The sequence below is a fragment of the Peromyscus eremicus genome, chromosome 1 (genome assembly GCF_949786415.1).
Source record: "Peromyscus eremicus chromosome 1, PerEre_H2_v1, whole genome shotgun sequence".
In the NCBI taxonomy this organism is placed as follows: Eukaryota; Metazoa; Chordata; class Mammalia; order Rodentia; family Cricetidae; genus Peromyscus; species Peromyscus eremicus.
In genome coordinates, this window is record NC_081416.1 from 120,158,086 (window position 1) to 120,170,204 (window position 12,119).

General features: G+C 43.6%; 1 protein-coding gene across 1 annotated transcript in view; it reads left to right on the plus strand.

Moving 5' to 3' along the window:
* The window catches only part of Ntrk3 (neurotrophic receptor tyrosine kinase 3), a 366,962-nt gene that overhangs the window by 309,934 nt on the left and 44,909 nt on the right, over positions 1 to 12,119 (plus strand). Inside the window, exons 14-15 of the mRNA XM_059272815.1 lie at positions 925 to 1,097; positions 4,357 to 4,600. Coding sequence (XP_059128798.1) covers positions 925 to 1,097; positions 4,357 to 4,600 — 417 coding nt within the window. The remainder of the gene's footprint in view (positions 1 to 924; positions 1,098 to 4,356; positions 4,601 to 12,119) is intronic.

Here is a 12,119-nt window from a genome sequence, read left to right on the forward strand (position 1 = left end):
AATCTGATGGAAGTGATTCTTCAATTGAGGTCCCCTTCTTCCTGGATGTGTCAAGTTGACAACCGGGATGAGCTATCACAGTAGTGCTTTGCTCCCTGTATCTTGTATGTACTAGATATCTTTAGTTTTGGTATCATACTCCCCTTTTGATGCTGAAAACCCCACCTTGGTGTTGTATACTCTTTTTGCTGTATTAGTCTTTATAGAATAAGAAATGATGAGGTCTGTACTTCCCTCTTGGTCACACTTGGGCTTACAATCCGTTTGGGGCAGAGTCACAGCATCTTGGTAGAGTGGCCCCCATGGGCTTACCACCTCATCCTGCACTGAGACTTAGTCACTGTTTACCTGGTCCTGTGTGCATCTAAGGCTTCCATCTGTCAACTGCAGCCCTATCTTCCCCCTAGAGCTTCTATTAAACCTTTGGTTGGAGAACACAATGGCTAGCCAAGTGCTACCTCTCCTCTGTCAATGCAGCCTATTTCACCATTAAGACACAAGGACTCCAAAAGATAGCATCGGGGCATTGCCTGACTTCTAGAGTGTGTAGTGATTTACAAAGATAAGGCAATTGGGGTGGTGCTGTTCAGTTTACTATACCAGAAGGACTTGTTCTTTAAAGGGAACTTCATGAACAGGGGTCTTTCAAGTCTTCCATCTCATAGCTTTGTTCCCTGACATTCATACTGAGAGAAGCTTGGGGATGGATGATAAGCGTGGGTTAAAGTCACCTGGGATATGGTGTTCTTTGATATGAATCAAAATACTGAATGAAAAGGGCTTCATCAGTGTGCTTCGCCTTTATGTTTTAAAATAGATTATATTCATTGTGGTCCAGAAGGATGTGGTAACAGGTTTCACCAGCTGGAGAAAGATGGCTCTCTGTTCTCTGGTTGCTAAAAACTGATGTTGTGTGGTTCTCAGGCCCTGAAGGATCCCACCTTGGCTGCCAGGAAGGATTTCCAGAGGGAGGCTGAGCTGCTCACTAACCTGCAGCATGAACATATTGTCAAGTTCTATGGGGTGTGTGGTGATGGGGATCCACTCATCATGGTCTTTGAATACATGAAGCATGGAGACCTTAACAAGTTTCTCAGGTAAGCAAGAATGAACATATTTCCTCCCTCCCTTAGTCCCACTGAGCCTTTGGGGTTTTCTGTGGCCAGAAATCGTACGATGGCAAATCAAAAGCACTGCCCTTCTCTTCCTTCTTCCTTCTTTTCCATCCTCTCTGTCTGTCTGTCTGTCTGTCTGTCTGTCTATCTATCTCAATCAATCATCTATCTATCTATCTATCTATCTATCTATCTATCTATCTATCTATCTATCTATCTATCTATCTATCTCTCCTATGTTCTGAGATTCCAGGTGCGTATGCCTGTGACTAGTTTATGTAGTCCTGAGGATGGGACCCAGAGCTTTATGTATGCTAGACAAGTACTTTAATAACAGAGCTACACCTCTAGACTTAACCCTTTCATTCATATGTTGCCTCTTTTCCAACTGGACTTAGGTTTTTGTATCCATAGTGAGACACCTATACTTTTCTTCTTGGCTCCCAGATGACCTGAGAAGAAGAGTAAGGCCTGGGATATATCCTGTGAGGATCCCAGGTTAAGACTCACAGCCCTGGTTTTAGGGCTATGTGCTCTCTTACCCCAATGTGGCAAATTTCTTAAGTGTCTCACTTGCTAAGTGAGATTACTATGTTATAGCCTTAAGCCAACCCATCCCCCACCCAGACACTTTTTAATGATGAATGTGAAGTTATCAAATTATAAACTCATCAGAAAGCAGAGGTGATTGACAAAGAACATTTTGTATTTAGGTAAATTCTACTTGTCAGCATTCAGACTTTGAGAAAGGAAAGGGAAGAGTCAGACTTGGCAAGAGTCTTCAGATATCTCTTTATGATTCAGGTTTCCAAATAACTGCCCTAGAGATACTGAGAAAACCCACTAGCTTAAGTTCATAATGAAATTGATTCCTGGAGAACTCAGCCCTTAGCATAAGAGAGACGGGGGCTTATCTTAATTATAAATGGATAAAGTTATAGCTGCTTCATGGAGTTGGTGTTAGAAGCATTGTGTGGCAATGTGTATATAATGCCTGGATGCACTTTACAGGTAGCTAGGTACTGAACCAATGGTGGCTATTGTAAAAGTCACTACTATTATCATTACATTATAAGAGCTACAAATCAAGAACTTCTGGATGCTACCTTGTTTTAGTATGCAGAGTCTCCCTCACCTTGTACTTCCACTCTTCTGCCCCATTTCACATCACATCCTGTTCTCCAGAGGTACGGCTGATTCTCCAGTCCCAAGTGCACCCAGAAGGGCTCAACAAAGCTACCAGCTCCGGTGTATCTCTTTATACCAAGGAGAGATGAGGAATACAAAGCAGAGGAGAGAGAAAGGGAGAGAAAATTATAAGAAAAGAAAACACAAAACAAAAGAAATAGTGTCTTATCATTGTGCTCGACTACTTGACAAGAGGCCACTCAAGGGCAGGGGGATTGATTTTGACTCACGATTTGAAGGGATGCAGTTCATCGCAGCAGAAGACATGGTGCTGGCATGTGAGGTCATATCATATCTGCAATTGGGAGTAGGAGAGTTTGGACCAGAAAGAATTTGGGTTATAAGCTGTGTGATACCCCCACACCAGTGACCTACTTCCTCTACCTAGGTTTGCTCCTCAAGGGTTCCTTATTTCCTAGAAAAGCTCCATCTGTAGAGACCAAATATTCAGACACACAATCTCTGAAAGCATTCTGCTTTTGAGCAGTAACAGATACCCATGGCAAGAAACTGTCTGCTCCAAATTAACTCACCCCTTGATTCTCCATGGCAGGAATGTAGGAAGCAATTTAGTGATACTCTTGTGTCTGTCTTTGGAGTCTCTTCCTGAAGACAGCATGGGGAGTCTATTCAAGTTAAGGTCAACTGTCTCTCCAGGTATTTTGTAGCAACTACTGCCCAGAATCCCAGGGGATTCCCAGATTCTCACCTGTCTTCCAAGGTTCTGTTAGTCAAGGCCAAGCTTTCCCAAAGCTCTAGGTTGAAAGCCTGGGTCACACCAACCGTTGCTAGGAGCTGGCTTATAGGCTGCTCTCCCAAATGGTCTTCTTGAGCTCTGGGGTCAGTTCTGCCTGCTCGCATGTTTTCTGGTTGGTGGAGTTTGGGACTGGCAGGAGTGTATCCTGGTATACCAGAGTGGGAACCAGCTTCTTGACGAATCCCCAGCTAGCTGATGCAGCTGCTTTCCTAAGGGGGGAGGGAGCAAAGCCCACCGAAGATAATAAACAGAGTGTGTTTCTATTTAATGGTGCTTTTCAGTGGAAATTGGAGAAGCAGTAAAGCAGGCTGGGGCCTCGCTGTACACCAGGGCTCGTTGGTGCTCCACTTCATAAATAAGGGCCCTGGGTGTGGTTATGGCTCATTGGGCTTTCTGCAGGAAAGAGTGAACACTAAAAGTGACCAATCTGACAGGGCAGGGTGTTATCATAACACGAGACAGGCTTGAATTTAGCATGGAGGGAGTGTTGGGCTCCCAAAGAGTCAGAGGTTTGCTACACTCTGCCTTGCTTTTGGTGTTGCGGAGTGGTTAGGAGTATGGAGCAAGCCCACTTGCAGCTAGGGGCTGAGGAGTGGTTAGGAGTATGGAGCAAGCCCACTTGCAGCTAGGGGCTGCAGACTCCCTGTCACTAGCATCAGCACTGGGAGCTTGTCAGAAATGCAAATGAAGGAACACTCCATAGCCAATCAGAACTCCAAGGGGTGAGGCCATAAGATCTCTTTAAAATCCTTCTTGATGCCCCTTTTGGGAGCTGCTGCAGGACTCTCCCTTATAGTCACAGACAATAATTCCAAGTGTGTCTCTTGACTACCATATAGTTATTCTGAAATATCTAGGACTTTGGTTGAGCTTTCTAATCATTTTGTGCCTCAGCTTAAGAAAATCAGGGTAGAAAGATTAAATGAATAATTTTAAAACTATCAGAATAGCGCTTGGCATATACACATAGTAAGGGTTAGTGGTAACTTTATTAATTACTCTATAGTAAGTACCTAGCACCTGGAAAGAACCTATGTGGTAGTTAGATAGTGAAAGAGAAGGTTTGTCTCCTATCAGGTTTGAGTACATTTGTGTTATATTAGTGGGGATTTTGTAGTTTCACCCATAGACATACTCACTTGATATAATTTGGGAAGATAGAGACAGGCACAGGTAGCCAGGAAAGGGGATTTCCTTCATTTCTGCAGGATGTTCCAGAGCACTGAAGACCACCAAGACTTTGCCTTTGATCTGTTGAGTTCTCTCTGCTCCATCTTCTTCCCCCCCTCCTTGTAGGGCTCATGGGCCAGATGCGATGATCCTCGTGGATGGGCAGCCACGCCAGGCCAAGGGGGAGCTAGGGCTCTCTCAGATGCTCCACATCGCCAGTCAAATAGCCTCGGGCATGGTGTACTTGGCCTCCCAGCACTTTGTGCACCGGGACCTGGCCACCAGGAATTGCCTGGTTGGAGCCAACCTACTGGTGAAGATTGGCGATTTCGGCATGTCCAGAGATGTCTACAGTACTGATTACTACAGGGTAAGGTGACTTTCCCAGCTGCAGGACTCAGTTGCCGAGCTAGTGCCTTGCTTACATGTCTGTCATTGTCCATTAACCCTGTCACTATGGTGCACATGTATGCACACGCATGCTCACATATGCACTCAACAATTATCTTTCAGCCACTCCTGCATCTTGGCATATCAGCTTATTATTATCATGGCAGGCCATTCCTCCTTCCTCTTTGACATTAGGCAGGACTCTGTCTATACATTGCAATAACCTGCACATTATGTTCTTACTGAATCACTGTTCATTCTTTGTGTAAACAGAGTTGAATACCTATAGCTGTATGTTCAAATGCACACCCAGACAGTCTAACTTGGTGCTACATCAATAGTCCATCCTATCCCCTGATGTAGCCTCACTCATGACATGTTTTATTCTCTGAAATTATCTCAGGATTATGTGAGGGTGATCTCGTTTCCAAGGATAGATCTTTTTGGAAAGTGGAACCCAAAGTAAACTAGAAGTGGCCAGTATACTACTAAACAATCTTACTGGCTTTGGGAAATGAGAAAATAAAGCATCTTGTCAATTTCTGGTTTTGGACAAAGCATGGCCCTACAGAAAGGCTGATTGTGAGGAGGGTTCATTTGCATACAGTTACCTGTCTCTTGCTACAAGATCTTATTTTACTTTGTGGGGAATCTCCTCATAATAGAACACTGACTTTTTCTATGTTATTATGGCAAGGCTAAAGGTGAGTGGCCATGAATGTCACTTTTCTTAGAAAGAGAAACATGGGTACAACTTGATGCCCACAGATGGGGTCATGTCTGCAAACCAATTGGTACATACCTCCTTCTGCAATAAGGAAGATTTATATTGCCCATAGTGGCACTTCACCTGTGATCTCTGGAGTTGGGTGGTTGAAGCAGGTGGATCTAGAGTTTAAGGCCAGTCTACACAGAGATACCTTGTCTCAGAAAAAAAAGGAAAAAAATTAAAATATGGGATACTTACTTCGGCACTTTGACTAAGGCAGGAGTTTAGATTTGTGGTATAGGAGACAGAAGGACAATATTGTGGAGCAGAGAATGTCTTCATCTGTGACACTTGAACAACATACCATAAACCATGGAGCCTATGATAATACAAGAATATTTCTCCAAGTTCCAGAGGCTCAGGCAGCTTCCATGTCTAGTGAAGGCTGGCTCCATGGTTCATAAATGGTCTTCTTGTTGTGTTATCTCATGGTAGATAAGGCAAAGGAACTCCCTAAGGTCCCTTCTGTAAGATCACAAAATCTAATGAAGGCTAATGGTCTAATAACCTCTAAAAAATTCTACTTCCAGTCCTAAGGGCATTTTCCTGCTAAGAATCAAATGTTTGTTTGATCTTGGGGACAAAGAAAACATAAACTTTCAATTTGTAGCAGGAGCATGGAAGCCAATTGTTTAGTCATGATAACAAACAAGTAACCACATTGTGAAGGCTGATGATCCTGTTGTCTGAGCTTAGTAAACCAGGAGGCTGGAATTCTGGGCTGGCAAGAACATACTTGTTAGATTTATTTGGATGCTCCTGGTGATGTTGTGGCTCATATTGATCACTCAGGTATCGATACTGATTTCTCAAGGAACTTCACTTTAGTAACAGTGCAAAAGAAAGTGGAATGTTTTAGAAATGCCATTTATGACTGCAGAGTGGCTTGCATGGTTCAACCAAAGGATGGCAAATGATGTACTACCATGAGCACACAGGACGCTAAATAAACCAAAGCTGGTGAAAGGAGAGTATCCCCAGCAAACTGGCCAACTTTAGCCACCCACACTACCAAGTATCCCAGACACAGGAAGGGGAGCATGGTGTAGCACACCCACAGGCTGATGGTCAGAGAAGACCTATCAGGATGTGCCAAAGCACAGTCTTTAGCATCTAGACCCTTCTCCCCACCAGGCATATCCAAAGCCTGGATGTGGTTACTAAGCAGGTTCATGGGTCATAGAGCCTAGCTGAAGTCATTTAATTGCCTTCCACTCGATATAGTGGGGCTTTCTGTCTCGCCTGGCTAACGTCAGATCTATAGTGGTGCTGATGAAAGTAAGGGATGGCTTACTGTGTTTTGTTCATCTGTTTCTGTGCAGGGAAGATAGTTGGTTATAATTTCTTGGTCTCTCTGGACTCTATCAGGCCTTAGAAAACCATATCAGACCAGAATATACAAGCTGAGCTTTGAAACTGGCTTCCTGGGTTGCTCTTAATATTTCTTCTTTGGTTTAAAGGTTAAACACACACACACACACACACACACACACACACACACACACACACACACACAAAGAAGCACTATCCAAATGGTATGCTTCAGCCTTGTTTTCACAGCCCTTGGCTTTACTCTACTCGTGGCAAAGGATCGAGGAGTAAACCCATCTCATTTCTTTGAGTGTGAGGACAGATTTAAGGAAGTGAGGTCAATGGGAATTGTCCAAAGTCCAGATATCTTGAGTTCTCTCTTCGTGAGGTCTAAGTCAGGCTGTTAGCTGAGGCTCAGTCACTTGAAAATGTATGTCTTTGGTTCCAAAGAAGTATGAACTAAGGAAGGATAGCTATTTGAGTGAAAGGTCAGCACTACTGGTGGCCTGTATCTACAGTGGCCACACTCAAAGATCAGATTGGATCACCTCTCTATACTTGTTAACTCACCACGCTTGATGTATGCTTACACACACCCCCACCCCAAATCTTTTGAAAAAATGAAAGGCAGAAGTACATATGCCTGAGGTCACACACACACAAAAATGTCCCTAAAGTCTTAGCCCCTTTGGAAGACATTGATGTTACTAAAGAATGCTTGGATTTGGAGCTAATGTCCGCTACGTTCACTTTCTAATGTTCAGTCGTCATCAGCACCATGTGCTCACTGCCTCTCTTCAATTTTCTTATTTTGAAAATTAGGACAAAAATATTTACCCAGCGGAGGTATGTTTATGTTGAGCAAGTTAGTTTGTGCGAAGAGCCTGTAATGCAATACTTACTAGACAAACTATTGCCTTCACGGCCTCCTCAGCACTCCTCACACCCAAAACAAGAACGCTGTGGAGACAGTCTCGTTCCCAGATGGGATTCTTGGATCAGAAGGAGGAACTCCTGACCACTGGAAAATAAACTAGACTCATAGAGCTGCCCCAAAGGAGTAGGGTTAAGACAATCACCTCAAGGAAAATTCCTTCCTGAGGTTTCAACTTCCACAGAAATAGTGGGTCATCTGCACTGCCCTTCTTCTGGCCAGCGTTTATATGCCCTTGCTTCCAAATCATAGAGCTATGCCTATGTTTGAGAGATTTATGTAAGACCTTCTTGTTCAGTATACACTGGCTAAGGCCCCAAGGAATGTGGTGATTTATCAGATAGACAGAACACCATGAAGGATGCTCTCTGTTAACCCAGGTCAAATTTGTGCCGCTCTACTATCCTTGATTACTAGGACTAAGAACTTGCTGACTACTCTCCTTGGTAACTAATGCAGATAAACACAGATAACGTGTGTGTGTGTGTGTGTGTGTGTGGTGTGTGTGTGTGTGTGTATGCACATGTGCATTCATGAACATGCCTGTGTGAATGTATGTAGGCATCTGTCAGCCTGGGCTTGCTTGCTCTGTGAGGACTCTAGAGTGTACACAGGAGGTCAGGAGGAGAGGCAAAGATAAAGTCCTTCTTATATTTTTCCCTTTTCATTTTTAATTTCTTGAAACAAAGAGGCGCCATCTGGCTCATACATAAGTGGTATGCAAATGATTTACAAAGGTGAACTGCCAAATTTCCTGTTGCACATTTAGATTGAAAAAACAAACATGCCTGCATCAAAGCAGTGGAGCAATTTCTTCTCTTCTTACAACAGGCTGGATGGCAGCCACCTTTTCCTCCCGTGGCTCATTGATGCTTCCAAGAGTGCCTGTAAATGGGCTTTGACAAAGGCTAGTTTGCAGATACCATGATTCCTTTCTTAGATCTTCAGAGAACTCAGAGAGATTGGTGATCAGATGTCGAGTTAAATAAAATCTCAGACATCCTGAAGAGAAGAAGGCTGAGACTCCAGAGCAGACATGTTTTCAGGTTTATTTACTGGGGAAGGGGGAAGTTTACTGAGATCTGGAAGGGACAAGAGTGGAGGGGATAGATGCTATGATCCAGAGAGAGCCCAAAGTGGGGTTGTTCTGTTGTTCCCTGTGCTTAGCTTTGTGCCTGGTATTCTGTAGAGTTAACAAAATTATCAGTGAAGGAAACCAGTGTGTGTTCAAGGGTAAGCAGGAAATGGATTAGACCAGACCAGGAACCCACAGGCAATCACATACCTACCACTGCGAAGTGATCCTTTGGCGATCATGATCAAGCATTTTCTAAACATGTAGATGTAGCATCTGGGAAGAATGTCCTGAGGAGGCAGGCGAGTTGTGATCTGGATTGTCTGAGTCTGGGATGTGTACTTTAGGTTAGAAGTGGGGTTCTAACCATAAGGTAGGTCTGATAGCTGGTAATATGACAGGAGGTTCCAAACTAAGAGTTCTGGGACCAAGTTCTCAGCAACTCTTGGGCATGTTAAGAACAGTAATCCACAGAACATGGCAATAATTTAGGGCAAGATGATCTGGTAGCAGAATAGTTCATTCCACAGGAGTCACAGTACTCCTGACAATGCTGAAAAGTGGTAGGCTCTCTGTTTGAGTCTCTGCCCCTAAAATACCTGTCTTTGACCTTGGGTAAGTTATTCATCCTTTTTGTGTTTCCAACTGTAAAATGGGGCTAATGGGCCCCAATGCCTGCATTTACTATAAAGATTGTGAGTTAATATATATAAATACTTATTATATATAATATATGTCTTAGGATGATAAAACAGCTTAATAAATATTAATTACTGTTACTATTGTTAGAGCTAAAGTACAAATGCCTTCTTTATTCTGAACAAAGAACTTACAAAGGTCTTATCTACTGTAGGTGGTAGGTGGATCACTGTAACAAATAGGTGGGAAACACACAATAGTCCAACACAAACAGAAGCTCATATTGTAGTATTTACAGGTGAATTTTCTGGAGGCATAGCACTCCACCACACTGCCTTGCAGGCTGGAGATCTGTACTTTGTCTTAGTTTCCCTAAGCACTTGTGCCCTTTGTAGGCAGCTGGAATGCAAGAGTAACGCTGTTAATGAACATGGACTAGCCATGAGGTCATCACTTCCCCTCTTAAGGAAAGCAAGTCATATGACACCAAGATTTGTAAGGGAAGTTGAGAAATAGAGTATAGCAGTATTTCACAAGGAAAAGAAGTTTCTGGTGGGTAGCTGACCATCTCAAGGGGGAAGAAAAGCCTATATCTCTTTTAGTATTTTATTCCAACAACATATCTCATGTCTGATGATATACAAGGAAAGAGAGAAGAAGACATCCTTACTTCTATTATTATTCTTACCCTGAATGCAAACTATTGGTGCCTTGTGGAATTTCAAAGCCAGGGTGGAGGTTGACCCACCTGTCACAGAGGCGCTTTGAGTCACTACCCTGGAGAGCAGAAGCGTAACTCACAATGAACCACATCCAATGGAACAGGCAGGAAAGGGAAGGATGTTTGACATCAGTAGGACCCTCAGTTTTAAAAAAAAGTCCACCTAGGACTGGAGAGATGGCTCGGCAGTTAAAAGCACTGGGTTTTCGTCCAGAGGACCCAGGTTCAATTTCCAGCATCCACATGGCTGCTCATATGGTCTATAACTTCAGTTTGGGGGATCTGATGCCTTCTCCTGGCTTCCACCAGCAGCATGCACACAAGTGATGCACAGACATACGTGCAGGCAAAGCACTATATAAAATTAAGGTAAAAATAATGTTTAAAAAAACACACGTAGGAAAGAAATGGGGAAGAAAAACTGATGACAGAAGCTTGGTTTAAAAATCCATGGCAGTTTGGATGAGGGGGCGTAGAAAGGAGGTGAGGGGAGGGAACAAGAGGAGAAGAGGGAGGGGAAACAGTGGATGGTATGTAAAATAAATTTTAAAAAATTAAACAAAAATCAAATAAATCCATGGCAGCTGAGGAAGAAGCCACAACATGCTTCAAATTCTAACTGATCTCCACTCCCCAACCACCACGAACTGCCTAGTGTGGGCATAGGTCCTTGGCAAAACTCAGGGAGACTCACCGGTTGAGGGCTCACACATGGGTTTGAGAGATTCTACAACATGCTGAAATTATAAGAGTGACTCTCATTGGTTGTTTCATTTGATTTTCATCTCTTGAAAGCTCAGAGCTTTCCAGAGAATCCTAAGGAAGTTTCTGACCCACTGACTACTGTAGCGAGTTTCCGGAGAGAAAACAGGGGTCCAGGACTGCTCCAACTTGAAGTCTGGGCCAGGTAGCTGAGCTGTTATTGTAATTGGGACCTGAGGCTAGAGAAGGATCTGGCTTGACCCGAATGTGCTTTCCAGTCTTATAAACAGTGAGAATGATGGTTGAATAGCAACTCACCTGAGGTTATAGCTCAGGGTGCTCCGTGTTTTGACGACCTGTTTCTTATCCTCAACTGACAAGACCATTTGACGAAAGTCAGTTACCAGGGTCCTGACGAGAGTGTGCAGTCTATGAAATGGCTTGTCATTTGCTTTTACCTTTAAAACCTAGTGGTGGTAGTTAAAGTCAACTGACGTTCAGAATCACAGGATGACATCATGTTCCTTGCTCAGTTTTGGTGTTTTGGGAAGCCCATATAGCAGCAAACACCCTTCTCTACTGCCCAGATCATGCATTCTGAAGCCACTGAAGAGGAGGAGCCAGGATGAGGACCCTTCTAATGTGTGCTTGAGTCACAAGCTGTTGTTCTTGGTGGTCTCACTGTGCAGCCATAATGGGCTTCCTCATGTGGGTTCTCAGATCAGGCATCTCATCCCCACTCAGCAACCTGGGTAGACTAAAGACCTTGTCCATTAGAGGCAGAAATTTTGTTTCCCAGTTTACTCTCTGATGGGAACTCATCAGAATAAGCAGTCTTCATGCCTGGTCTTGACAAATTAGACAAGTTGTTCCTCCAGAGGTAGAAATAAGGCTAGGAGCTGCTGAGTTTGGACCATTACTCAGTCCATGCCACTTTAGTTGGAAACCTACCATAGAGTGAGGGAATGACTCTTCCTCACCTGGTGTATTGAGTGGGAGTAAGAATACCTGATGTCCAGAGAGTCGGGAAAGTATTAGCAACTGCGCAGGCAGGTGTTTGAGGAATGCTGGACTCACTTGAAGGGATTTGTCACTGTGGTTTTAGGCATTGGGTTATTCTGGGTAGACTCAGGAAACCAAGGAGATTAAAAAAAAAAACCAAACACTGACTGTCAGAAGATGAGCCCCTCATGAGTCTTTCTAGTGACCAACCCCTGTTGCTGAGCCTGATTGTTCCTTGGCTGCTTTGAATCCATTCTGTTCCTATTTATACAGAATAAAAACAATGAGGATTTGTGTCCCATTCTGTACCATTTTATTAGGAGTGATTTTGGACCCACAGAAAAGT